The following is a 24874-nucleotide window of genomic DNA, read 5'->3' on the forward strand; positions in this document are numbered from 1 at the left end:
TTAAAGATCCTCAGACTCTGGGATCTTGGTAGAGTTCTTGTGCAGAAATTCCAGTGAAAATGCTGTTGGAGAAACAGGTCTTGATTCCGGAATATGCTCCATCCTGTATTTTTCAATATATGGTGCAGCTACTTCCCAAACCTGAGACACAAGGACAGAGCAAAGTCAAAGTACTGACAACATTGTTTCACATGAGTTAAACACCTTCATCTGAAGTCAAAGCTGTTATCTCTACCTGACTAGATAGGTAGCTACTGTTGGCTTGCTTTTATCATAAGCCATTTGACACATGACCTGTCAAGTAACAGCTTTTAAAATACAAAGTTCAAAATGTTTCTAAAGTGACCATTAAGGTTTTCAGCTATTTGCTCTTCTAAAGCAAAACAAGCCAGTGAACAAACAAAACCTAGAGGATTCAGTGTGGGTGGAATTAAGGAAAGTTACTCAAGGGCAGAACTATGTGTTTTCTGAGGCAAGCCTTTAATGATAAGAGGCAGTGGATCTCCTCTGCCCTAGTTCCATGCCCCGTGCACTCTGTTCTTTGGACCCTTGTTGCTCAGAGCATGGCCCCTGGACTGGTGGCATCAGCGTCACCTGGGAAGAGTCAGACTGTAAGCCATGCTGCAGACCTGCTGAATCTGAATCTGCATCTTAACAAGATCCCTGGGAAATCCACATGCTCTTTACAGTTTGAGAAGCACAGCTTCGTAGCCTTGTTCAGGGCTACCCATCAACCTATTCCCTTTCAAGCATAACACCTTCTCAAATGAAGATCCAGTTTTTAGTTTATATTATGGCTGCTTTTTATTCGGTTGCCCCTGATAGGAAAGGAGCATTTCCTATTCGTTTATATTACCTTAGAAAATGTATTCTTTCAAAAGTGACCCCATAGACTGTAGCCCGCCAGGCTCCTCTGCCCATGGAATTTTCCAGGCAAGAATATTGGAGTGGGATGCCTTCTCCGGTTTCAAAAGTTAACCTCCTTGAAAAGATACCTGCACTGCCATGCTCACTCCAGTATTATTTACAATAGCCAAGGCAAGGAAGCAACCTAAGTGTTCACCATCAAATGAATGGATAAAGAAATCGTGATACACACACACACAGTGGAATATTATTCAGTCATAAGAAAGAAGGAGCTGTTGCCATTTGCAACAACACAGATGGACCTTGAGGTCATCATAAGTGAAATGTCAGACAAATATCATACGATCTCACTTGTATGTGGAATCTAAAAAAAATAAATTAAATAGCTCATAAATATAGAGAAGAGGTTGGTGGTTGCCAGAAGCAGGGGGTAGGGGAGTGGGAAAGGAAATGATTTGACAGTAGTCAGAAGGTACAAACTTCTGCTTATAAATAAATCCTGGAGATGCAATGTACAGCTTGGTGACTATAGTTAATAATACTGTATTGTATATTTGAAATTTGCTAAAAGAATAGATCTTAAGAAGTTCCTATCACAAGAAAAAAATAACTGTGTGGTAATGGAGGTTAACTAATTGTAGTAAACATTTTGCAATATATATAGAGATCAAATCATGTTGTACACTAACATAATGATGTATGTCGAGCATATTTCAGTTGAAAAAAGGCTGAGTTCTCGCCTACCTCTCTTCTAGTACCAAAGCTGGCAGCAAGCAAGGGAATTCCCCCTCAAAGGGTATGGGGAACACTTAGAAATGACAGGGGTGAAGGTCAAAGGAAAAAACTGTTCTCAAGAGCAGAGCAATAGTTCCAAAGGAAATCAAGCAACTCTAAGGGACATGATAGCTACAAATTACTGCAGAAGGTTTAAAAGAATTTTAAAAATACATTTTAAACATGAGTCCGCATTCCAGGCATCTGTCCCAATTAGACAAGTCTGTAGTCAATGGAACCAGAGGAAAGAAGCAGTAAAGAGAACCCATATCTCACCCAGCATGATGGGGAGGACACAGCAGTGCACAAGGTGGACCCAGAGCCCTTTGAATAAAAACTCGGGAAGTTTGTCTTCCCTTCAGGTCTATGCAGTTGCTGGAGCAGGTAGGGACAGCATTACAGAAAAAGAGTGTACTTCTGAATAAAAGAGAACCTTCTTGGTGAGGAGGAATCTATGAACTTTCATCTTATTTTCTCCCCATGAATACTTGCCCCAAAATTCTATTTAAAATTCATTAAAAAAATTCATTTCAGCTCCTAATCCTTAGACAGTCAATGTTTGGATGCAACATGGGGCACTTGCGAGTTTGTCAAATAGCTTCTTAGTGGCCTTAAAAGTTGCATGAGTACCTTTTGGTTCACTTCCAAAAAATAACCAGCAAACAGAAGAATAGGAGAATGTTTCTCTACTCCCCACCCCCACTCCGCTTCCCCTTGTGGTGGGGTGATTTAGTCATGAAGTCATCTCTTGTAACCCCATGGACTGTAGCCCACCAGGCTCCTCTGTCCACAGGACTTCCAGGCAAGAATACTGGAGTGGGTTGCCATTTCCTTCTCCAGGAGAATCTTTCCGGCCCAGGGATCGAACATGGGTCTCCTGTATTGCAGGTGGATTCTTTACCAGCTGAGCCACCGGGGAATCCATGCTCCCTCTTAAAGACCCCAAACTAAAAACATGCCGGAAAGCCAGCTTACCTTCTGCTCTACGAGCAGCCTGTGCGCTGCCTCAATGTCTGGGGCCATGAAGCGATCTTTTATCCAGGGCCTGCAGAGAAAGCACATCACACCATCAGCCAACGTTAACCGCTGCCAGGGTCCACAGTTCTGAAACGGTGTCACTTTCCAGGGATCTGTTTGATTTTACCTCACAACAGAGCGCACCAGGTCATAGACCTTCTCCAGTGGAGTGGTGGTTTTCAAGGGGCGGAGGAACTCTATGCCCTGGCAGGCTGCAAGAAGCTCGATGGCCAACACTGAAACAAGGAGGGACGAGGGGATGGCTGGTTAGAGTGTGACTTCATGCTTGAGGGGTATAAACCCCACGTGAGCTTGCCAGCCAACTAATGGATAGTTGGTTCTCAGTCTATCGGTAGAATGAAGCTGCCTTGGTATTTGTATACATTTAAAATCTACTTTTCTAACCCCTCGGCTACATCTTTAATGCTGAGAAGGGCAGGACTACCCAGGTAGATCAACTTTCTCCTTCTCCCTTCAGCTGATCAAGATGGATAACCTCTGTTTCTTATTTCCACACTTGTGTAAATTTCCATTTGTCTTCGGTCTTGCTGTTCCCTATGGCCTGAAATACCTGGCACATACACTTTCATCAAAAGACTGAAGGAGTCTGTGAATGAGCAGATAACTCTTTGGTTTCTCTAATGTCTATTTTAAATCTTCAATTTCAAAGGCTCCCAACAAGACCACATAGGGAGGATGAGAGAGTGATGGGTAAAGGGTGCAAGGTTTCTTTCTGGAAAGATGAAAATGTTATAACGTTGACTATGGTGTCAACTCACAACTCTGAGTATATTCACAACTCTAATAAAACCCACTGAATTGTACAATTTAGATGGGTGAATTGTATAGTATATGAATTATACCTCAATAGAGCTATTGCCCCCCACAAAATGGATACTCAACTCTCTTACATTTATCTTAAAATAATGCTATTTTGTCAGCCAATTGATTCCAATACAATTGCAAAGATTGAGGAATTTAGAACAATGCCTAAAGGAAGGCAGTTTCTCTTTAAGAAACAAACAAGCAGTGATTAAGAAGGCTGGAAGACTTTGACCTAACAGTGCCCCACCTATGAACTATCTTGGCCAAAAAATGCTGGATCTAAACCTTGTCAAGTCTTTAGGACCAACTGCAATCCACAAGAAACAGGACAGAACAAACGTACCACCACAAGCACAGTTCAGTTCAGTTCAGTTCAGTCGCTCAGTCGTGTCCGCCTCTTTGCGACCTCATGAATCGCAGCATGCCAGGCCTCCCTGTCCATCACCAACTCCTGGAGTTTACTCAGACTCATGTCCATCGAGTTGGTGATGCCATCCAGCCATCTCATCTTCTGTCGTCCCTTTCTCCTCCTGCCCCCAATCCCTCCCAGCATCAGGGTCTTTTCCAATGAGTCAACTCTTCGCATGAGGTGGCCAAAGTATTGGAGTTTCAGCTTCAGCATCAGTCCTTCCAGTGAACACCCAGGACTGATCTCCTTTAGGATGGACTGGTTGGATCTCCTTGCAGCCCAAGGGACTCTCAAGAGTCCTCCAACACGACAGTTCAAAAGCATCAATTTTTCAGCGCGCAGCTTTCTTCACAGTCCAACTCTCACATCCATACATGACCACTGGAAAAACCATAGCCTTGACTAGATAGATCTTTGTTGGCAAAGTAATATCTCTGCTTTTTAATATGCTATCAAGGTTGGTCATAAATTTCCTTCCAAGGAGTAAGCGTCTTTTAATTTCATGGCTGCAATCACCATCTGCAGTGATTTTTTTAGCCCCAAAAAATAAAGTCAGCCACTGTTTCCCCATCTATTTCCCAGAAAGTGATGGGACTAGATGCCATGATCTCAGTTTTCTGAATGTTGAGCTTTAAGCCAACTTTTTCACTCTCCTCTTTCACTTTCATCAAGAGGTTCTTTAGTTCTTCTTCACTTTCTGCCATAAGGGTGGTGTCATCTGCATGTCTGAGGTTATTGAGATTTCTCCCGGCAATCTTGATTCCAGCTTGTGCTTCTTCCAGCCCAGCATTTCTCATGATGTACTCTGCATATAAGCTAAATAAACAGAGTGACAATATACAGTCTTGATGTACTCCTTTTCCAATTTGGAACCAGTCTGTTGTTCTATGTCCAGTTTTAACTGTTGCTTCCTGACCTGCATATAAGTTTCTCAAGAGGCAGGTCAGGTGGTCTGGTATTCCTATCTCTTTCAGAATTTTCCACAGTTTATTGTGATCCACACAGTCAAAGGCTTTGGCATAGTCAATGAAGCAGAAATAGATGTTTTCCTGGAACTCTCTTGCTTCTTTGATGATCGAGCATATGTTGGCAATTTGATCTCTGGTTCCTCTGCCTTTTCTAAAACCAGCTTGAACATCTGGAAGTTCATGGTTCACGTATTGCTGAAGCCTGGCTTGGAGAATTTTGAGCATTACTTTACTAGTGTGTGAGATGAGTGCAATTATGTGGTAGTTTGAGCATTCTTTGGCATTGCCTTTCTTTGGGATTGAAATGAAAACTCACCTTTTCCAGTCCTGTGGCCACTGCTGAGTTTTCCAAATTTGCTAGCATATTGAGTGCAGCCCTTTCACAGCATCATCTTTTAGGATTTGAAATAGCTCAATTGGAATTCCGTCACCTCCACTAGCTTTGTTCATAGTGATGCTTTCTAAGGCCCACTTGACTTCACATTCCAGGATGTCTGGCTCTAGGTGAGTGATCATACCATCATGATTATCTGGGTCGTGAAGATCTTTTTTGTATAGTTCTTCTGTGTATTCTTGCCCCCTCTTCTTAATATCTTCTGCTTCTGTTATGTCCATACCATTTCTGTCCTTTATTGAACCCATCTTTGCATGAAATGTTCCCTTGGTATCTCTAATTTTCTTGAAGAGATCTCCAGTCTTTCCCATTCTATTGTTTTCCTCTATTTCTTTGCATTGATCGCTCAGGAAGGGTTTCTTATCTCTCCTTGCTATTCTTTTGAACTCTGCATTCAAATAGGAATATGTTTCCTTTTCTCCTTTGCTTTTCGCTTCTCTTCTTTTCACAGCTACTTGTAGGGCCTCCTCAGACAACCATTTTGCCTTTTTGCGTTTCTTTTCCATGGGGATGGTCTTGATCCCTGTCTCCTGTACAATGTCATGAACCTCCGTCCATAGTTCATCAGGCTCTCTGTCTATTAGATCTAGTCCCTTAAATCTATTTCTCACTTCCACTGTATAATCATAAGGGATTTGATTTAGGTCATACCTGAATGGCCTAGTGGTTTTCCCTACTTTCTTCAATTTAAGTCTGAATTTGGCAATAAGGAGTTCATGATCTGAGCCACAGTCAGCTCCCGGTCTTGTTTTTGCTGACTCTATAGAGCTTCTCCATCTTTGGCTGCAAAGAATATGATCAATCTGACTTTGGTGTTGACCATCTGGTGATGTCCATGTGTAGAGTCTTCTCTTGTGTTGTTGGAAGAGGGTGTTTGCTATGACCAGTGCGTTCTCTTGGCAAAACTCTATTAGCCTTTGCCACCCTGCTTCATTCTGTACTCCAAGGCCAAATTTGCCTGTTACTCCAGGTGTTTCTTGACTTCCTACTTTTGCATTCCAGTCCCCTATAATGAAAAGGACATCTTTTGGGGGTGTTAGTTCTAAAAGGTCTTGTGGGTCCTCATAGAACCATTCAACTTCAGCTTCTTCAGCATTACTGGTTGGGAGCAGCCGTAAAAAGATACCCCACGTCCAAGGTAAGAGAAACCCAAGTAAGACAGTAGGTGTTGCGAGAGGGTATCAGAGGGCAGACACACTGAAACCATAATCACAGAAAACCAGCCAATCTGATCACACAGACCACAGCTTGTCTAACTCAGTGAAACTAAGCCATGCCGTGTGGGGCCACCCAAGACGGACGGGTCATGGTGGAGAGGTCTGACAGAATGTGGTCCACTGGAGAAGGGAATGGCAAACCACTCCAGTATTCTTGCCTTGAGAACCCCATGAACAGTATGAAAAGGCAAAATGAGAGGATACTGAAAGAGGAACTCCCCAGGTCAGTAGGTGCCCAATATGCTACTGGAGATCAGTGGAGAAATAACTCCAGAAAGAATGAAGGGATGGAGCCAAAGCAAACACAATACCCAGTTGTGGATGTGACTGGTGATAGAAGCAAGGTCTGATGCTGTAAAGAGCAGTATTGCATAGGAACCTGGAATGTCAGGTACATGAATCAAGGCAAATTGGAAGTGGTCAAACAGGAGATGGCAAGAGTGAACGTTGACATTCTAGGAATCAGCAAACTAAGATGGACAGGAATGGGTGAATTTAACTCAGATGACCATTATATGTACTACTGTGGGCAGGAATCCCTTAGAAGAAATGGAGTAGCCATCATGGTCAACAGAAGGGTCCGAAATGCAGTACTTGGATGCAAAATCTCAAAAACGACAGAATGATCACTGTTCGTTTCCAAGGCAAACCATTGAATATCACGGTAATCCAACCACAAGCATGCTCACCGATAAATCAAGAATGTCAATCTCTCAGAAAACTAAGATGGTTTTCAAACTAGTCAATGACATGGTTTTTTTTTTAAAAAGGGGGGAGGGAGAGGAACTGTTGTAAATGAAAAGAAGCTTAAAAGCTTGACCACTAAATTTAAAGAGTAGGTCTTGAATCTTGGTTTGAACAAACACTGGAAAGACATTGAAATAATCTGGAAAATTTGAATACGTACTCGATGATACCAAGACTTATTGTTGATTTTTGTTGGATGTGATAATGGCAGTGGGTAAGAAAGCATTTGTAATTGAGAGAGAAAGTGTGCCAGAAGAAAACACGATGACAGGGATCTGCTTGAAAATGATTGAGAAATTTTTTTTAAGAAATGAAGTATAATATATTAACTGTGAATCTGAGTGAGGTATATATGGAGGTTTATGGTACTAATCTCTCCACTTCTGAATGTTTTAAAATTATTTCATTAAAAAAAAAGCCAACAGATGAACTGGCTTAGCCAGAAGGTGTGGATTCTTAATCTTCAGCCAGCATCAAAATCACCTAGAGGGTTGTTAAGTCCAGATTGTTCTGTTCTCAGAGTCTCTGAGTCAGCAGGTCTGGGGCAGGGCCTGGGTCCCCAGGTGATGCGGATGTTCTGATGGAGATTCCATGCTGAGGACCACTGGCATAGTGGTCATCAGTGAGGCCTGCAACCCAGCTGGCTGGGGTTACCTTGCTCCACATGCTCAATGACCCTGAGGGCTTTCCTGGCTGCCCATCCTCCCATGGAGACGTGATCCTCCGTAGCCGCACTGGTGGAGAGAGAATCCACGGACGACGGGTGGCACAGAGCCTTGTTCTCAGAAACTGCAAGAGGCCAGAAAGTAAGTGAGGGACATATTGTTCCTAATAGAATGACATGCCACATGACACATGGCTCCCCAAAGCACTCCTCAGTGTGGGCTACCCTCTCCAGGAGTGCTTGGTCATTATCAAAGCACCAGATGTTCCCAAGTTACTTTGGGAAAAGGGAGTCGTGTGGGTTTTTCTTCCCCCAAAGTAAGAAGGACCCTTAAAATTGTAGGGAGTTCTGAGATAGGACTGGAAAGGGAACCCTCATATTACGAAACAAAGTTGAAAACACAGCAAGCATTTGGCATGCCAGGGAGACTAAGGGAGAAAAGAAGTGATGGTCATTTCCAGGACTTGGAGAATAATCTGGTTATGTCAGCAGATGAGGTAGGATCAAGATTCAGGCATAGCATTTGCAGGTTGAGACTGAACCCACAGACCTTGAGCAAGAAGATTTAAAATTGAAACTGTCCAATGATGACATAAGTGGATGTACTCAGTTTAAGGAAGGGCTCAATGACAGCTGGGGATGTCTTGGAGATGTTGGGGGATGTCTAGAGTTTGGCCTAGGTTGCTGTCTTTCAAACTTTATTGTGCATAAATCACTCAGCCTTGTTAAAGTGCAAAGGTTGCGTTTCAGGTGGGGCCTGAAATTCTGCTGTTCTAACAAATTCCCAGGTGATGGCTGTATTTTTGGCCAGGGAACTATAACTTAAGTAGCAAGGACCTAGATTACAGAGTTCCTTCTCCCCAGCTTCAGAAGCCGGGAAATGTCCAAGTCAAGAGTTTTTCCCCCACTTTTTTTTTTTTTTTTTTTAACCTATGAGAGCAGCTTTGAGTTCTTTTCTATGCTAAAGGGTATCCGGAGATAATCCAGTATAAACTACAGTGATTCACTCATCCTATTTTGCCCAGAACTTTCAGGTTTCAGCACTGCAAGCCCTGGACCCCTAAACCTGCAATATGAATCACCTGGTTTGGTGGCGCTTGCTTAGAAAAGTAACTTACAAGTGGCCAGAAAAAAAAAAGAAAACCACCAATTTAATTATAATGAGAGCAAGCCTAGCAACTTCAAACAGCTAGGGCAGCTAAACACATTCAAAGGAGACTCCCCAACTTCACAACATTCTTAAAAATCAGTGACCACCCCACCATGTTAATGTGGGGGTTTCCCAGGTGGCGCTAGTGGTGAAGAGCCTGCCTGCCAATGCAGGAGACATAAGAGATGCAGGTTCAATCCCCGGGTCCGGAAGATCCCCTGGAGAATGGCATAGCAACCCACCCCAGTGTTCTTGCCTGGAGAATCCCATGGACAGAAAAGCCTGGCGGGCTGCAATCCACAGAGTCTCAAAGAGTTGGACATGACCGAAGCGACTTAGCATGGATGCATGTTAATGTGAGAAGTCACTGCCTTTTAAAGGGATTTTTTAGCAAGGAAGTAAGCGAGCAGATAGAAGATTCTGGACAGAAGATGAATTCAGGGGCTCTTTGTTAGCTGTGTTGAGTCTAAGTGTGAGACTTAACTGACGAAGTGGTGAGGAATAATAGTAACAACTAATATTTAGTGCTTACAGTATGTTAGGCACAGTTCCAAGGCTTTCCATGCATTAATTCACTAACTCCCCAGAATAGCCCTATTAGGTAGGTTTTTCACCCCCATTTTACACAGCAGTAAACTAAGGGTCAACAGGATTAAGAGACTTGCTCCATATCAAACTGCTGATAAATGGATGGAGACAGGATTCAGACCCAGAGGCTATGCTCTGATTGAACTGCCATTCTATCCTGCCTGTTGGGTAGGCTTGCCAGAAAAAATTGCACATGCTTAGCTAAATTTGAATTTCAGATAAAAAAATAATTTTTTAGTAACAAATAATGTGAGTAATTCAAATTTAACTGCATTAAATTTATATTAAGTGCATCCTGCATTTCTGTTTGTTAAATTTGGCAATGATATTGTAGGATTAAGTATTGATCAAAATGAAATCCTCATTAATTGAAGTCTGAGCATAGATTTGGGAGCCAAAATTCCTGGGTTTGAACTCTGCTTTACTTCTAAGTAGCTGTGCAATATTAGGTAGGTTCTTTAATTTCTTGGATCTTCAGATATCCATCTGTGAAAGAGGAAATAATAGTACCTGCCTCTTGGTATTGTTTGGCAAGTAAGGGAGTAAATATAAGTAAAACCTTTCACACTTCCTTTGTGCCAGGTCCTGTTCTGATGTTATTTCTCTGTCCCTTACAGTCTTGAGTCAGAAATCTGCTATCTTCCAGCTCAATTTTCATAGAGAGCATCTTGCTGCTTATAAGCATTTTTGTGTGTTTAACACAGCCTTATGTTTTAAGTGGGAGTTTCACCAGTAGCTATAAACATCTTTGTCTTTTTCCTTCTGATGTTCTTCAAATTGAGGTTAGGGGGAAAGCCACAAAAGGACGTTCGCATGTGATGTCACATTGTTTCCTACAGAGAAATCATGAAAACTCCCTATTTACAACCTCATTAGTCTATTATTACATTTCAGTGTAATGTTGCTTAGGTTTTATTTTAAATTTTTTCTTGAAACATGCATTTGTATTTAAAGAGGTAGGATGCACATAGAGGGGGTGGAAAAGTTAGATCTCATTCAAAGACAGAAAGTGATACTTTCAGGTGAAATGGAAAGACCCATAGATGGATGGACTTGAATTCTGGTCAAAAGGCAGGGTCCTTACCCAGGGCTGCAGCGGTGCAGTGGGCTATCATGAATCCAGAATTCAGACCGCCTTCGGCCACCAGGAAGGCAGGCAGCTCGCTGAGGGAGGGATTGCAGAGTCTTTCGATTCTTCTTTCACTAATTGCAGCAAGTTCATGGACACCAATGGCCAAATAGTCCAGGGCCTGAAAGAGTGTCTCAGTCAGGTTGGGCTATATTGGGATATGGGCTTCCCAGATGGCGCTAGTGGTAAAGAACCCGCCTGCCAATGCAGGAGACATAAAAGATGCAAGTTTGATTCCTGGGTCGGGAAGATCCCCAGGTGAAGAAATTGGCAACCCACCCCAGTATTCTTGGCTGGAGAATTCTATGGACAGAGGAGTCTGGCAGGGTACAGTCCATGGGATCACAAAGAGTTGGACATGACTGAGTGAGTGACTAAGGCTTTCACACATACTGGGATATGCTTTCAGGGTCAGGAGCAATTCTAAAAAGCTTACTTTGGCTGAATATTCACCATGGAAGTTTCCTCCAGAAATAGTCTCTCCCCTGTTGGCAAAGACCATCTTTCAAAATTGGTTAAGGCTTCTGCATAACACTTGCTGAAAACCTGGAGCATAAGCCTCTCCCTAATCGCTCATTTTTAACACTGAGGTGGCAGCCCTTGTCCAAAGGTAGGGTGGAGAGGAGAGCCTTTGCACAAGGAGGTGTTGACATACCGGGATACGAAGGTAAACACAAGAAAACAGAACACGGCCTGAAGCGAGCGTGTCAGAGAAGCCACGCTGAACCTCACACAGCGGCTGTCTGCTGGCCCAGGCTGTGCGTGGGTCTCAGGGCCACTCGGCAGCTCTCTCTCTCCAGTGCTGAGAACCAAGGCAGACGTGAGGGAGAGGAAATAGATCCCCGAGGGGCTGGACGGTCTTTAAAGGCAGTGCTGTCTCTGTGACACCTTTGCCAGGATGACTCCTGACCCATCACATCACATTATAAGGAGCTAAGTCAACACAGGACATTTTGTAGCAAAACAAGGTGGCGCTGGGGAACCCATACTGCGAAGGAAAGCTGCGCGCCGTCCTTAAGAGGTGGAGGCATTCTTACGCTTCTCTGTACAAGTATGGGAACACTGATTTGAGTAAAGTGGCACCAATGGTAAAGAACCGGCCTTCCGACGCAGGACACATAAGAAATGTGGGTTCTTCCTGGGTCGGGAAGATCCCCTGGAGGAGGGCATGGCAACCCTCTCCAGTATTCTTGCCTGGAAAATCCCATGGACAGCCTGGTGGGCTACAATCCATCAGGTCGCAAAGAGTCGGACACAACTGAAGTGACTTAGCACTCACTCACCACGTCAGAAATAAACTCAGGATGGGGAAAGTCAGAACTCTGATCAACACTTAGGTAAATGTTAAAAGGCTTCTGTGTAGTCCACCAAAGTAGCACTGAACCCCAGGAAGGCGCCTATAAATGTCATGCTACTCAGGGTCTCCACAATCACTCTTGTGATGTAGGTCTTCATCCTTCTACCAACAACCTCAGCGATGGGTTTTAGGGCAAATGCCTCCGTGAGACCCTTCAGCTGATGCTGGAAATATCCCCTTTAATCTTTCATCCATCAGTTTCAGAAGCACAGCATGTTAGACTCCAAACCTGAGGCAAGGTTCACAGACCTGTCTCTGCCACTTATTGGCTCAGATCTACAGCTGATAGAGGCATTTAACCTCAGAGCCCAGGCATTTAGTCTATGAAATGGAGCAACAGAGAAGTTACACAATTTTAAGATCTTCATCGGATCTTAAAATTACCAGCTGAAATTCTGTAATTACAGCTTAGTAAGCAGTTAAAAGATACAGGATTATCCGTTGCACTGTTAATTTCCGTGGTTATGATGTTCTTCACAAATGCTATTGTGTCATTCACCACACCATGGACCTAAAAGACAGTATCAAATGAGTTAATACATGGAATACACTGAGTCTGGGGCCTGCCACATAGTCTGATATTCTTATCAGAACAGTAAGAACGTTTAAACTGGAATTTATTCTTACTGTAGAGCTAATATGTCAATCATTACCCACGGACATTTTTCAGTCTAGCTGAGCTAGAACTGAACTTGCTGAGAATAAGGAAAAGAGCATAAAATGAAATGAAAATAAAAAATTAAATATTATTAAATCATTTTCATTTAAATAATTTAAAATTTTAATTATTTAAATTTTCATTTAATTTAACTTATTCTGTGGAGGATTCTTCAGTACACTATGGCTTGGAACTTGGTACAACCTGAAACACTGTCTCACTCTTGAGATGAGGTTAGTTAGCTCCTTATGCTACTAATTTCTATTTGCAAATGAGTTCTAACATCTGCAATACAGGTTGCCTTACTCCAGTTTAAAGTTAAGACTCACAGGTTCATTTATAATGGTTGATGTCTGCCTGTTAAGTGCAGATAGATCTAATCATGGCTATGCCCTTGAATTGTGGTTGGATTTTCCAATACATCCCTGGCAGCTCTAATAGGGAGAACCAGTAAAACTCCATTGACTGGTTAGGATGGTCTTCTTAATAAGAATTTTTTAAACTTAGGGCACTAAACCTAAACAAGAAGCTGTCTGTTGGACTTCTCTACAGGGGGTTGAGCAAAGCAATTCAAAGGGAAACATGCAACTTACCATATAGAACAGAAACTTTGTGATAACTGGACAAACGGGGGTATATAGGATAAACATCATTTTTAAGAGAGGCCGTAAAGAAATCTGGATTACCATTAACCAGTACACGACTTCCTGACACCTTCCTCTCTATCCCTATCTCAGATTGGAGGAAAGCATAGAAACTTGTTGGGTTTTTTGTCTACCTGTGGACAGCAGCGCAAGGTGTATGCATCTTGAACACGATCGCAGAACCTGTGACTTTCTATGGAAAAGGTAGAGAGGATGGCAAGGGGCATGTTAGCAATTCTTTCCAATTGTTTTCAAAAGCAAATAAGTTCAAATAGGCATGCCCAGACCTGCTATTTCAGATGGGTGGTGATCCGAGTCCAGGAGGGACCGAAACCGAAAAGCAACTTCAACTTGCCCACGATGAGGGCGAACAGCGTGAATGTCTAGAATTGATGAAGGAGGAAAAGTCTGAGCAATTCTTATATTGAGTGAACTCCCATCACTGGCACAGGACTGCCCACTGTGCTGACCCAGCCCTGAAAAGCCCCAGGGGTCCTTAACTATTGTTTAGAATTAGAAACAACTCCAAAAGCAAGATTTTCCACTTTATTCTTTCTACTTTAAATATCCAAATGCAAACTATGAGTTGAGCCCATAGGGAACTCAACTCAAGACACTGGGCCTACCCTGAAAAGATTTAGGCTCATAACAGAAGGGAGCTCAGTGGCCTAATTTAATTAAGTCATTTTTAGACAGGTTTTTCTTTTTTTTTTTTCGGTCCTACTACATATAAGAGTGGGGAGTCCTTCAAAGTCTAGAAAAGAGTTCTAGAAAAGCTATCATTTGTATAATCTTTCTCTCCGATTTTCTAACGGGCACTAGCTGTAATTCCAAGCCAATTCTCAAATCCTGCCAACAGACCCTTAAGACAACAAGTAGTTTGATGGGAGTCAGAGCTGGTGGTCTGGGGCAGGTCACTTAACTCTGTGGGTCAACATTTGTCTGTGAAACATGGTCGTTTCAAGGATCACGTGTGGCATAACCGAGAGGAAGCTGCAGCACTCCTGCGATGGTCCTCCTAGATGGTCTTCTTCTTCCCACCATCTACCCCACCACTCCCAGAGAGCCTGACCATCCCGTCCCACCCCCCGCCCAGCTCTGGCTGAATGAACAGCAAACAAACCGCAGAACCATGCTGACCGGTATCGAAGGCTTTGGTGGTGCCCTTGAGCACCTCGAGCGTCAAGGCCGCCACTATGTCAGCTTGCCGAGCGATGGCACTGGCCCTCTCCACAGCCTCAGAGCCCAGGGAGGTGATCATCTGTGTCCCGTTGATGAGTGCCAGACCCTTCAGGTGATGCAAGAGACATTTCCTAATGCTTTTTGTTGTAACAAGCACTTCTTTTGCTTTCCTATGAGGAAAATTTGCCTTCAGCTGAATGATGTTGATTCATGGTTTCTAAAGTGCAGGGCAGTGATGCTTGTTTAAGTACTCAAGGATGAGTGCCATCATTTAAAATTTGGCAAATGGAACAGCTGTGAATAGTTTCCCTGTCATGGGGCAGCAGTGGAGTTCCAATGTATACGGCATATAAAACATTTAGCTCTTCATTATTCTATATTTCTCAAGTTCTCATCTCATCTCATAAGACACCTTGAAAAATTTCTGGTCTGAGGTCCTTGGTTTAGACCATCCTAAGTGATGTTGGTTTACAGCATCATTCAGGGATTCTTAGAGATCCTGATTAGAAGTTTAAGTACTTCTGTAAAAGAATCCCTGAGCATCTCTGTACTGGAGATGCCTTTCAATAAATAAGGGAGAGTCCTTTCTTCAATGACCAACTTAAGCAAACATGGAGGCTATGTTTAAGAAACCAGTGAGGCTGATGTTAAGACTGAAAGTAGCGCATAACAATTTGCTAAAAGGAACAAATTTTCCTTGAGTCTCTTACCTCTTTTGGTTTCAAAACAATTGGCTTCAATCCATGAGCTGCGAGGACCTGTAGAATGATTTAAAAAGTGAAATGGGTAACAAATGAAATGCCAGCATATTTCTAATTCATGTAGAATCAAATAAAAGTAAGCTCAAAGGTCTGTCTTCTAAAGATTAGACCTACTCAAATTGGCTCTGTTCATCTTCGCTGATCTATTCTCTAGTTCTGTTCTTTAGTCTGCAAGCAGACTTAGCTTTCGAATAACTTTTGTACCTAAAATTATCAGAGGCTAGTGTCTACAAAATCAATCCTGAATAATGGGTTCTAGGCCCTTTGCATTCAGTTTGCACTTTAGTGATTCACTTTTTTTTTTAACTGCTGCTTCCTGAGCACATGTGCATACCCAGATGCAGATGTTCCAAGGCTGGGCTCCTAACTCTGCCCACACTCCCTGGCCTCTAGAGCTTGACGTAAAATTCTCCACCCTCATCCTACTTGTATGAACACCAGCAGAACCTCACACCATCAGAGCAGGGCTTCTCACTTGTATGGCATATGTGTGAGCACCAGTGAAGAGGGGGTGTATGGCCTAAGAGATAGACACAACATCCTCAGAGGAAATGGGCAGAATCATCTTCCACTGAAATAAAAGAAGTGAAAGCAGTCACCAGGTTAATATTCCTCCAGGGAAGAAGGAGCAGCAGGGGAGAAGGAAGACAGAGGTAGCACAACTGACTATCATTTTCACAGCTTATTAAAACACCAGTCACATGCCTGATTCTGTCCTGGATGTGGGTCTGAGGGTAGGAAAAATGGAGACAGACAAGTTCAAGGGCAAATACAGTCATAGGCAAATACAGTGATAGCAATAGGTTACGTGCTTCAGGAGGTGGGAAGTGGATAAGGTCCAGTGGGAAATAGTCACGTAAGATGCTGGGGGAGCTCACAGGAGGGCAGAAGGGACTCGGCAGTGGTGGGGCACAGGGGAAAGAAGAGGAGGGCAGAGACGGACGTTTCTCGGAGGTCTCAGCAGAAACAGGAAGAGAAGGGTGGACGTGACTGGCCCCTCCACCTCGGACACAGCACGCTCCAGCTGCAGGCACCTCTAGCTTCTGTGATGTACGGTGTTGGTGGGGAAGAATTCGGGTGGCTGGGTAGGGGAGCAAGATGTCAATAATATGTCAAGACTCTTGTAAGCCACTTTAATTTTAAACATTATCCTAAGGACAATGAGAAAAGTGACAAGTTTTGGCCAGGACATGATCAGAATTGCTGTGTAAAGGTGGTTGAGGGGGACACTGGATGTAGAGAAATAATCAAGATTAGTCTGTAAAGAAGGAAGGTGATCTAGAACTCAAACCCTTAGAAGGACCACCTGTTCTCTTGACTTCTTTCTCCCTGGTCCTCTGGCCCTTGACTCAATGTTAAGTGACCTCCCAGCAAAAGGTCAGAGATGATACTTCAAACAATTATTTGGGCTGCTCTGACAACCCAGGGACCAAACCCACATCTCCCGCATTGTTGGCAGATTCTTTACCATCTGAGCCAGCAGGAAAGCCTCAATGAATGTGTAGATGAATAAAGAAAATATTAAAGCTTTGTCAAACCCAGGCCCTTCTGACTGACCACCAGGATGAGAGCTTGGGTGTGTGTGTGGGGTGGAGCCTCCTTTCCAGGGGCCTTATATCAGGGCCATGATCCACAGCTCTGTACCCATTAGACCAGCAGCTAGCTCAACCTCCAACAATGTGTGACCTCCTGGATAGGTACTGGGAGTGTTTTAGGTGCAGAAGAAGTTCCTGCATGAACACTAGCAGCTTTACCTCTTTACCAAGGTGATCACCAGGTCCAGCAGGCTGATGGTTGTGTCGGGAAGCTAAGAGTATCGCTTAGTTGGACACCTGTGGTGCACTAAGGGGTTTCCCTGGCGGCTCAGATGGTAAAGAATCCGCCTATAATGCAGGAGACCTGGGTTCGACCCCTGGACTGGGAAGATCCCCTGGAGGAGGGCATGGCACCCACTCCAGTATTCTTGCCTGGAGAATCCCCATGGACAGAGGAGCCTGGCAGGTTACGGGCCATGGAGTCACAAAGAGTCAGACATGACTGAGCGACTAGGCGCGCTCACACATTGCCTTAAGACTGGGCTCCTGACTCCGTCTACACTTCTACGCTTCAGTCATCACAGCCATGGAGTGGGAACGCTTTGTCATCAGGCTGCGGAAAGGATGAAGTGCTAGACAACACAGCAGTCTACCTGGGGTCCATCCTGGGGAAATGACCGTCACAGAAGGAAGCTGTTATTAGTCTTACGTATTTAGCATCAGCCCAGCCGCTCTTTGGAGACCACATCTTCCCTTCTCCAATCAGCCCGAGAGCAAGATGAGAGAGCGGGGCAAGGTCTCCACTGGCACCGACAGTTCCTTTCTCTGGAACGTATGGAAGGCAGGAGGCTGGGAGAAAAGGAGACCCTGGTTACTTCAAGAATTCTTCATTCCAGCCAGCCTCGCTCTGACACTGAGACCAACCAATCCCAAGGGATCTAGTATCATAAATGGCACAGACACCCACGGAAAGACAATTCCTTAAGCACAGGTAATGCTTAAGGAATCTGGCTGAGCTGCTGTAGAAAGAAAGAGGCAAGGGAGAGAAAGAAGATAGGAAGGCAGACCCTCCTGGGAGTAAAGCCTTCTCCATAAGCCACTTTAAGTTTAGACTCTATTCTAAGGACAATGGGAGGTATGACAGGTTTGGGCCAGGACGAGCTCAGATATGCTGTGTGAAGGGGTTGGGAGAATGTTATACATAAAGAATTTAGATCAGACTGCCTAGAAGAAAGGTGATCTGGAACCTGTATCCTACAACGACCATCTCTTCCCTTCTTCTTTCTCTGCCCCTGGGTCCTCTGCCCCTTTGTTTACTGTTACCGTACATGTTCTAATCTAGCCTAGAAATTTCTGGAATTTTTAGCAATGTGTCTTAAAGATGTGATCAGGAACTAGCTGTTGTTCATTGCCACCTTATTTCTAGGAGCTAAAAGCAAAAAATGTGCTGAAGAGGAAACTAAGAGAATTCCATAGGACCAAATGGTGTGTAGCCATTAATTATCTATAGTGAAACAGATCACCAGCCCAGGTGGGATGGATGAGACAAGTACTCGGGCCTGGTGCACTGGGAAGACCCAGAGGAATCGGGTGGAGAGGGAGGTGGGAGAGGGGATCGGGATGGGGAATACATGTAACTCCATGGCCGATTCATGTCAATGTATGACAAAAACCACTGCAATGTTGTGAAGTAATTAGCCTCCAATTAATAAAAATAAAAAATAAATAAATAAAATAAAAAATAAAAAAAAACCTATTAGAGACTATTTGAAATCAAGTAAATGTTTATGGACATGAGTTTGAGCAAGCTTCATGAGTTGGTGATGGACAGGAAAGCCTGGTGTGCTGCAGTCCATGGGGTCGCAAAGAGTCAGACATGACTGAGCGACTGAATTGAACTGAAATGTTTATTACATTAAAAAAGTAATACAGAATTTCCCTGGTGGTCCAGTGGTTAAGAATTTGCCTGCCAATGCAGGGAACATAGGATTGATCTCTGGTCCAGGAAGATTCCACATGCAACAGAGCAACTAAGCCATGAGCCATGACTACCGAGCCCACGTGCTGCAACTCCTGAAGCCAGTGCGCCTGCAGCCCGAGCTCCGCAACAGGAGCAGCCTCTGCAGGGAGAAGCCCGAGCTCCGCAACAGGAGAAGCCTCTGCAGGGAGAAGCCTCTGCAGGGAGCAGCCTCCGCAGGGAGAAGCCGGTGCACTGCAGCTAGAGAGTAGCCCCCAATCCCTGCAACTAGGAAAAGCCCACTGAAAGCAACAAAGACCCAACAACACCAAAAATAAATTAAAATTGTTTTACAAATTGTTCTAGAAGGATAAAGTGTACCAGTATGTTAACAGGGGTTCTTTGGGGGAGGTAAAGTCATGGGCAACTTAATCTCTGCTTTTCTGCCTGATTCCTGGTCACCTAGTCAACCAGCTTACCACCGCTTCTAAATGGACATGTACTGTTTTAGATGAAATTCCCATTGGTGGTGGTTTAGTCGCTAAGTCATATCTGTCTCTTGCGACCCCATGGACTGTAGCCAGCCAGGCTCCTCTCTCCATGGGATTTTCCAGGCAAGAATACTGGAGTGGATTGCCATTTCCTTCTCCAGGGGATCTTCCCAACCCAGGAATCGAACCTGGGTCTCCTGCATTGCAGGCAGATTCTTTACCGACTGAGCTATGAGGGAAGCCACATTAAAAGGGAAATTCCCATTAATTTACTAAAACAAAAACAAACAAAAAGGCTATATTTCCAAGGTAAATTCAGACTACTGATAGCATTGGTTTTTACAACGGCTAAGTGATGTCAGTAGGATGAAGCCATGCCATCCGTAGGCAAGCTTCCAGGCCATAGTTCACCCTGGGGAATTCTCAGAATTCTAGGACCCAGAGGTGCCTTGGGCTCACCCATAAAGCATAGGTGGGTTCACAGCTGAAGCTGGACTATCTGGGATTTTAGGCTTAGAGTTGGGAGTGGAAATAGGTGTTGAAATCACTGGTGTTCTCTTCAGCACAGCCTTGTATACTATAGATTGTGCATTCAAATTACTGTTTACTTGTTGGCATTTATAGGTCACTTGTGCCTATAGCTGGGAAATTCCTCATGCCTCTGTGCTATGTGACTGCCCGACCCTGCTTCTGCGCCCACTCCTCACCCCACCGGTTCCTGAGCCTCCACTGATCTAGAATGCTTATCCTTATCTGTGGGAAGGGATAGGCTTGGCTTCCCAAGCATGTCACACCTTGTCTCCACACTGGAATTTTCCCAAGAAGCAAGCCCCAAAGAGTCGAATTGCTTTTTATCTTGTCATGAGACAGCTATGTGATCACAGCAAGTCTTTTATCTCTATATTTCTGTTCTACCTTTGGGAGAGGCTGAATTTCAGTTATTTTTAAGTCTGGCAATCCCACCAGTTGGGGAGCATGAAGAGTTCAGATTCCCAGGCACCAACCAGAAGTACTGAATTGGTCTTTGGGATATTCATCCAGGAATCGTCATGTTTCCCAGATGATCTGAATAGCTTCTCTAACCACATTCAAGTACCACCGAATCCAAGGTTCTCTCCAGCTCTGAACTTAAGGCCAGACTTAAGGGGCTTGTTCTGATTTTAAATGTGCTGAATGCTAAATGAAGGGTGATAGAGAAGGATGAAAGTTCACAGGAGTAAGAGTCTCTGCCTCTGCTCCCCCCCCGCCTTCTGCGCCCATATAGCTATCTTCCTTCTTGCCAAGCCCACTTCCCACTCATCATCATCAGTTTATGTCTTCTTATCTCACCAATATCTCACCACCCTGTCAATCAAGTCTGCCTGTGGTACCCACCCAGCCTGCATGGAGGGTCATTTGGGGATCCATTGCATTACCATTAAATACTTCGATAACTTGTTTGAGAGTCTCCAGGGAAATGCCACTGTATCCTTTGGCTAAGACATTGATCCTTAAAGCCAAGAGCATCCGGCATCTCTCAGGGATTAGTGGTTTCCCAACGCCTACAAAACAGAACTGATGTTTTCTCTAAGATAAACAAAATCCTCCTCCTCCCAGCCACCTCCATCTCAAATTGCGCTCCACATCTTGGTTCAGATAGTCGCACTGCCTTCCCTTCTGATTGTCACGCTTCTTCAGGTCTCGTCTTCCAGACAAATGTGAGACTCCAGTTCTGCCTCCCCAGTTCCCTTCCTCGGAAATTTCAGTGAGCCTGCCCAACACCCTTGGAATGGGGTCCAGTCTTCTCACACAAGCTCTCTTGCAGTCTGATGGGAGGCAATTCTTGACAGCTTCACTTCTCACCACATCCAGATCCACTCATCCCTGAGTAACTTCATTCCCTGACTGCACCATTCTTTTGGCATGACCGTATTCATGCTCCTCATCCCAATTCTATCCTTCCATCTAGCCCATTCCTTTTTCTGAGATTCAGTTGAAAGGATATCATGTCTGCTGCTCTTCTTCCCTCCTTGGCAGCAGAAATGGCACCTGCTCTTTGGAATGTGCTAGTGCTGGTGGCTGGTCTGCGCTGCACGGTAACCCCTAGGTACCCCGCAGGGGCCTGGCCTCGCCCCTCCCCTCCCCAGCTCCTCCCACCCCTGCCCCCTGATGGAAAGCAACCCAGTACAGTCTGCCCTGGGCACCTGCGGATTCCTTATCCGTGAATTCAACCAACAACTGACACTGGTTGAATTGCTCAACCTGTGAATGTAAGAACCCAGAGCTACTGAGGGCTGACTGCCCTTCATTCATCAAATCAAACAGAACCTAGGTGGCACTGGAGGTTTGGAATGAGTTACCTGAAGAATGTGAACGTACTAGGTTGAACTGGAGCTCCCTAGAAGAGAAAGTGAAGAAACCCCTCTCAGATACCTCACCATGAAAATGTCCCCTCAGCTGGGAAAATGAAGGAAAAATAGTTAAATCTTTGGAGGGACAGAATAAGGTGTGATAGAGCAATGGAAGAAACAGCGAGTCTGTATTCTCTATGTCAACTCGTGTGTGAGTTAACCTAAGTTTCACCCTCCTTGTCTGTAAATTGGAGCAAGTATTATTTCCATTGTTGAAAGGAATTTCTAAAATGAGAATCTGTTTGTCTTTGGTGGGGAGTGAATCAAACTTATGTGAATGTGTGTGTGTCTTTGCTGGGGAGTGAATCAAACTTACTCGAGTTTACTGACAGGAATTACAGTTCTGGCAAATTTCCCAAAACCCGTAGTAATGCCATAAACAACTAGAATAAAAAACAGACATCATACAATTGGACGCAGGCTGCATTTTTTAAGTCTATAAAAAGAAATATGTAGCACAAAGAGAAAAAGATACCAGTTTTTTCTTCCACGATTCTGTCTATGACTTCCCTGGATTTTTGCACCCTCTTTTCAGCAGTGGGGGTGAGCTAGGAAGACATTGGGCAGAGCTGAGCATGTTGAAGACTTTCCATGGGCAGCAAGAAAGGTTAGGGCATCACCCCCCTCTATTCAGCATACCTTGATTTTGTAGTGTCCCTTGCCCAAGCTGACCAGGTCCTCTGTGGTCAGACTGTTCCCATCTAAGGCGATGTACTGCACGAAAAGAAGGGAATCTCTGTGAGCGTGAATAGCTTAGTTGCTCAAACAAAAGAGCAGGGAAGCGTCGAGCAGAATTAAGCTGTGGCACTTCAGAAATTTTATCACTACTATGAAACATGAATATGGTAGTTGAAAAGACAGCTTGCTGAAGAGGAGGTTAAGGAAGAAAAATTAGAAATGGAGAAGTAGAACTTCCCTGGTGGTCCAGAGGTTGGGAATCCGCCTGCTAATGCAGGGGACAGGGGTTCAATCCCCAGTCCGGGAAGACTCCGCATGCCATAGGGCAACCAAGTCCACCTGCCACAGCTACCAAAGCCCACGTGCCTAGAGTCAATGCTCTGCGACAAGAGAAGCCACCGCAATGAGAAGCTCCCGCTCACTGCAATGAGAGAAAGCCCTGTGCAGCAATGAAGACCCAGCACAGCCAAAATAAACAGGTTAAAGAAAATAAATGGAAAAGCAAAATGTCTTTCCCTATTACACAGAGCTAGATAATGCCCTGTCCTCATGGGTTATGTTTTGCTCATAAATTGTGCCAGCCCTCCCCCACTTAAATGAGGAGAAGGGGATACTTAATTTTCTTAACAGAAAGGAAGTGGTTTGAAACTTACCTTCTCAGGTTCCCGGTATTTGCTGTATCTGAAGTCAGGTAAAGGAAAACACTGGGGAATATGGAAAAGCCCCCAGCCCCATCACTGGTGGGAGGGGCCCCAGACAGACCAAGGAGCCTGCAGGTAAGGATACAAGTAAACTCCTTCTGGCTGCGAAGGAATGAAGTCGGGAGACATAGCATCTCCTTCTATAACTGAAACAAGAGTGCAAGAGATACTCTTACGAATCACAACCCAGAGTCACATTTGACATTGCCGGTAAACCAAGAAAAGAGCTCTTCAATTGCCTTCAAGTTCTATAGAAATGACTGCTTTAAAACAACTTCAGATGCTTTCAGAGAGCAAAAAGTCAGAGATGTAGGCATGCGTGAAAAGGTTTCAATGAAAGTTCAAGATTCAGTCTCCACTTCTATTGCCATCATCAGCTTTATTTTGTTTTAAATTTATTGTTTCAATATATAATGCTTTTAATATTTAGTATTTGAAATGCATTTAATAGATTTAATATTTAAACCTATTTGTTTTAGTGTTTGACAGTTTTGTGAAACAAAATTGATTTAACTTGGTTTTAAAGTGATGCTACTGGCCCCCTGGTCTGGTAGGTTCTTTTGAAGAGCAAAGGGACTTTGAAAATGATCCCGTAAGCAAAGGGCTTTGGCCTTGCAGTCATGAGTTCAGATCTAGTCTTTGCTATTAGTAAGTAACTCTCCCCCTTTCTGAGTCTGCTACCTCATTGTTAAAGGTGGGTAAGAATACTGCCTTCCTCACAGGGGTGTTTGAGAATTTAAGATTCTCAGGCGGCATGCATTTTCCCCAGAGTAGATCCCCTGGAGGAGGGCATGGCAACCCACTCCAGTATTCGTGCCTGGAGAACCCTATGGACGGAGACTGGCGGGCTACAGTCCCTGGGGTCGCAGAGTCAGACACGGCCGGGCGACTGAGCACCGCCGCGCACACACAGGAGGGACAGGGGCGGTCTCTCCGGGGACGCCCGGCTCCATGCTTTGCAGCCCCTCCCGTCCGGCCACTCACCCACTTCCACGAACTCGTTGTCCTCCAGGGCCAGCTCCAGCGGGTCCTCATTGTCCAGCAGGCCCAGGCCTTTGCAGCGGCGCACGAGGAAGCGGGCGTCGTCCACCGAGGCGAAGCCGCCGTTGTCGGGCTTGTTCTTGATGTAGCGCCGCACGGCCTCCCGGCCCAGCCAGCCCACCGTGAGCTGCGCGTCCCGGCAGGGCACGGCCAGCCACTCTCCGCGCACGTGCGCCGTGTACCGGGGCATGGCTGCTCCGCCTGCCGCGGCCTCGGGCGGGCGCGAGCGCTTTATCGGGAGAGACTGCCGACTGCGGTCGGCAGAGCGAGGGTGGACTTTCAAACACGCCCCCTTCCTCGCCCTGACTCATTCACCCAGGGGACAAATATTTATCGAGGGCCCCACCGTGTCCGTTTGAGTTTTCGCCCCTGAGCGAGGAGCGAGGGCGAGGGCTGGCGCAGCCGGCTTCCTGCCCTCCGTGTCTGCGCCGGACAGGCCCGGGGTCTGCAGCCTGGGGGGCCCGGCACCGCGGGCCCTGCGCTGACCTCCTCCCCTGGTTTCTCTCGGTGTCCCTTCATTACCGGCGGCTTATAAACACCACGTTCCTGGCTTTATCTGGGATTACTCAACTGTAAAATGCTCTCCACACCAGGAAGTGTGGCAATCCCCATCCACTTGTTTATTCCCCAAATACCTGTTGAGCAACTCTGCCCTTACCACGACTAAGGGTTTCTGAAGGCTCTCCGAGACCATTTTCACAACGAAAGGTCACCATCTGGGTGACAAGCC

At 44.9% G+C, this 24874-nt stretch overlaps 1 protein-coding gene across 1 annotated transcript; it reads right to left on the bottom strand.

Moving 5' to 3' along the window:
- On the bottom strand, positions 1 to 24334 carry HAL (histidine ammonia-lyase). The gene is made up of 20 exons (XM_065920919.1): positions 24088 to 24334; positions 23189 to 23249; positions 23056 to 23083; positions 22364 to 22438; positions 22200 to 22272; positions 22041 to 22107; positions 21674 to 21711; positions 20750 to 20875; positions 17596 to 17735; positions 15301 to 15348; positions 14549 to 14696; positions 13696 to 13791; positions 13543 to 13601; positions 12537 to 12617; positions 11186 to 11251; positions 10705 to 10870; positions 7873 to 8007; positions 2786 to 2894; positions 2617 to 2686; positions 1 to 141 (listed from the first exon to the last, which is right to left on the bottom strand). The coding sequence occupies exons 1-20, from the start codon at positions 24332 to 24334 to the stop codon at positions 1 to 3; spliced, it is 1974 nt and encodes a 657-aa protein (XP_065776991.1).
- Between the last annotated feature and the right edge of the window lie 540 nt (positions 24335 to 24874).

Source organism: Muntiacus reevesi, chromosome 1 (genome assembly GCF_963930625.1).
Source record: "Muntiacus reevesi chromosome 1, mMunRee1.1, whole genome shotgun sequence".
NCBI classification, from domain to species: domain Eukaryota; kingdom Metazoa; phylum Chordata; class Mammalia; order Artiodactyla; family Cervidae; genus Muntiacus; species Muntiacus reevesi.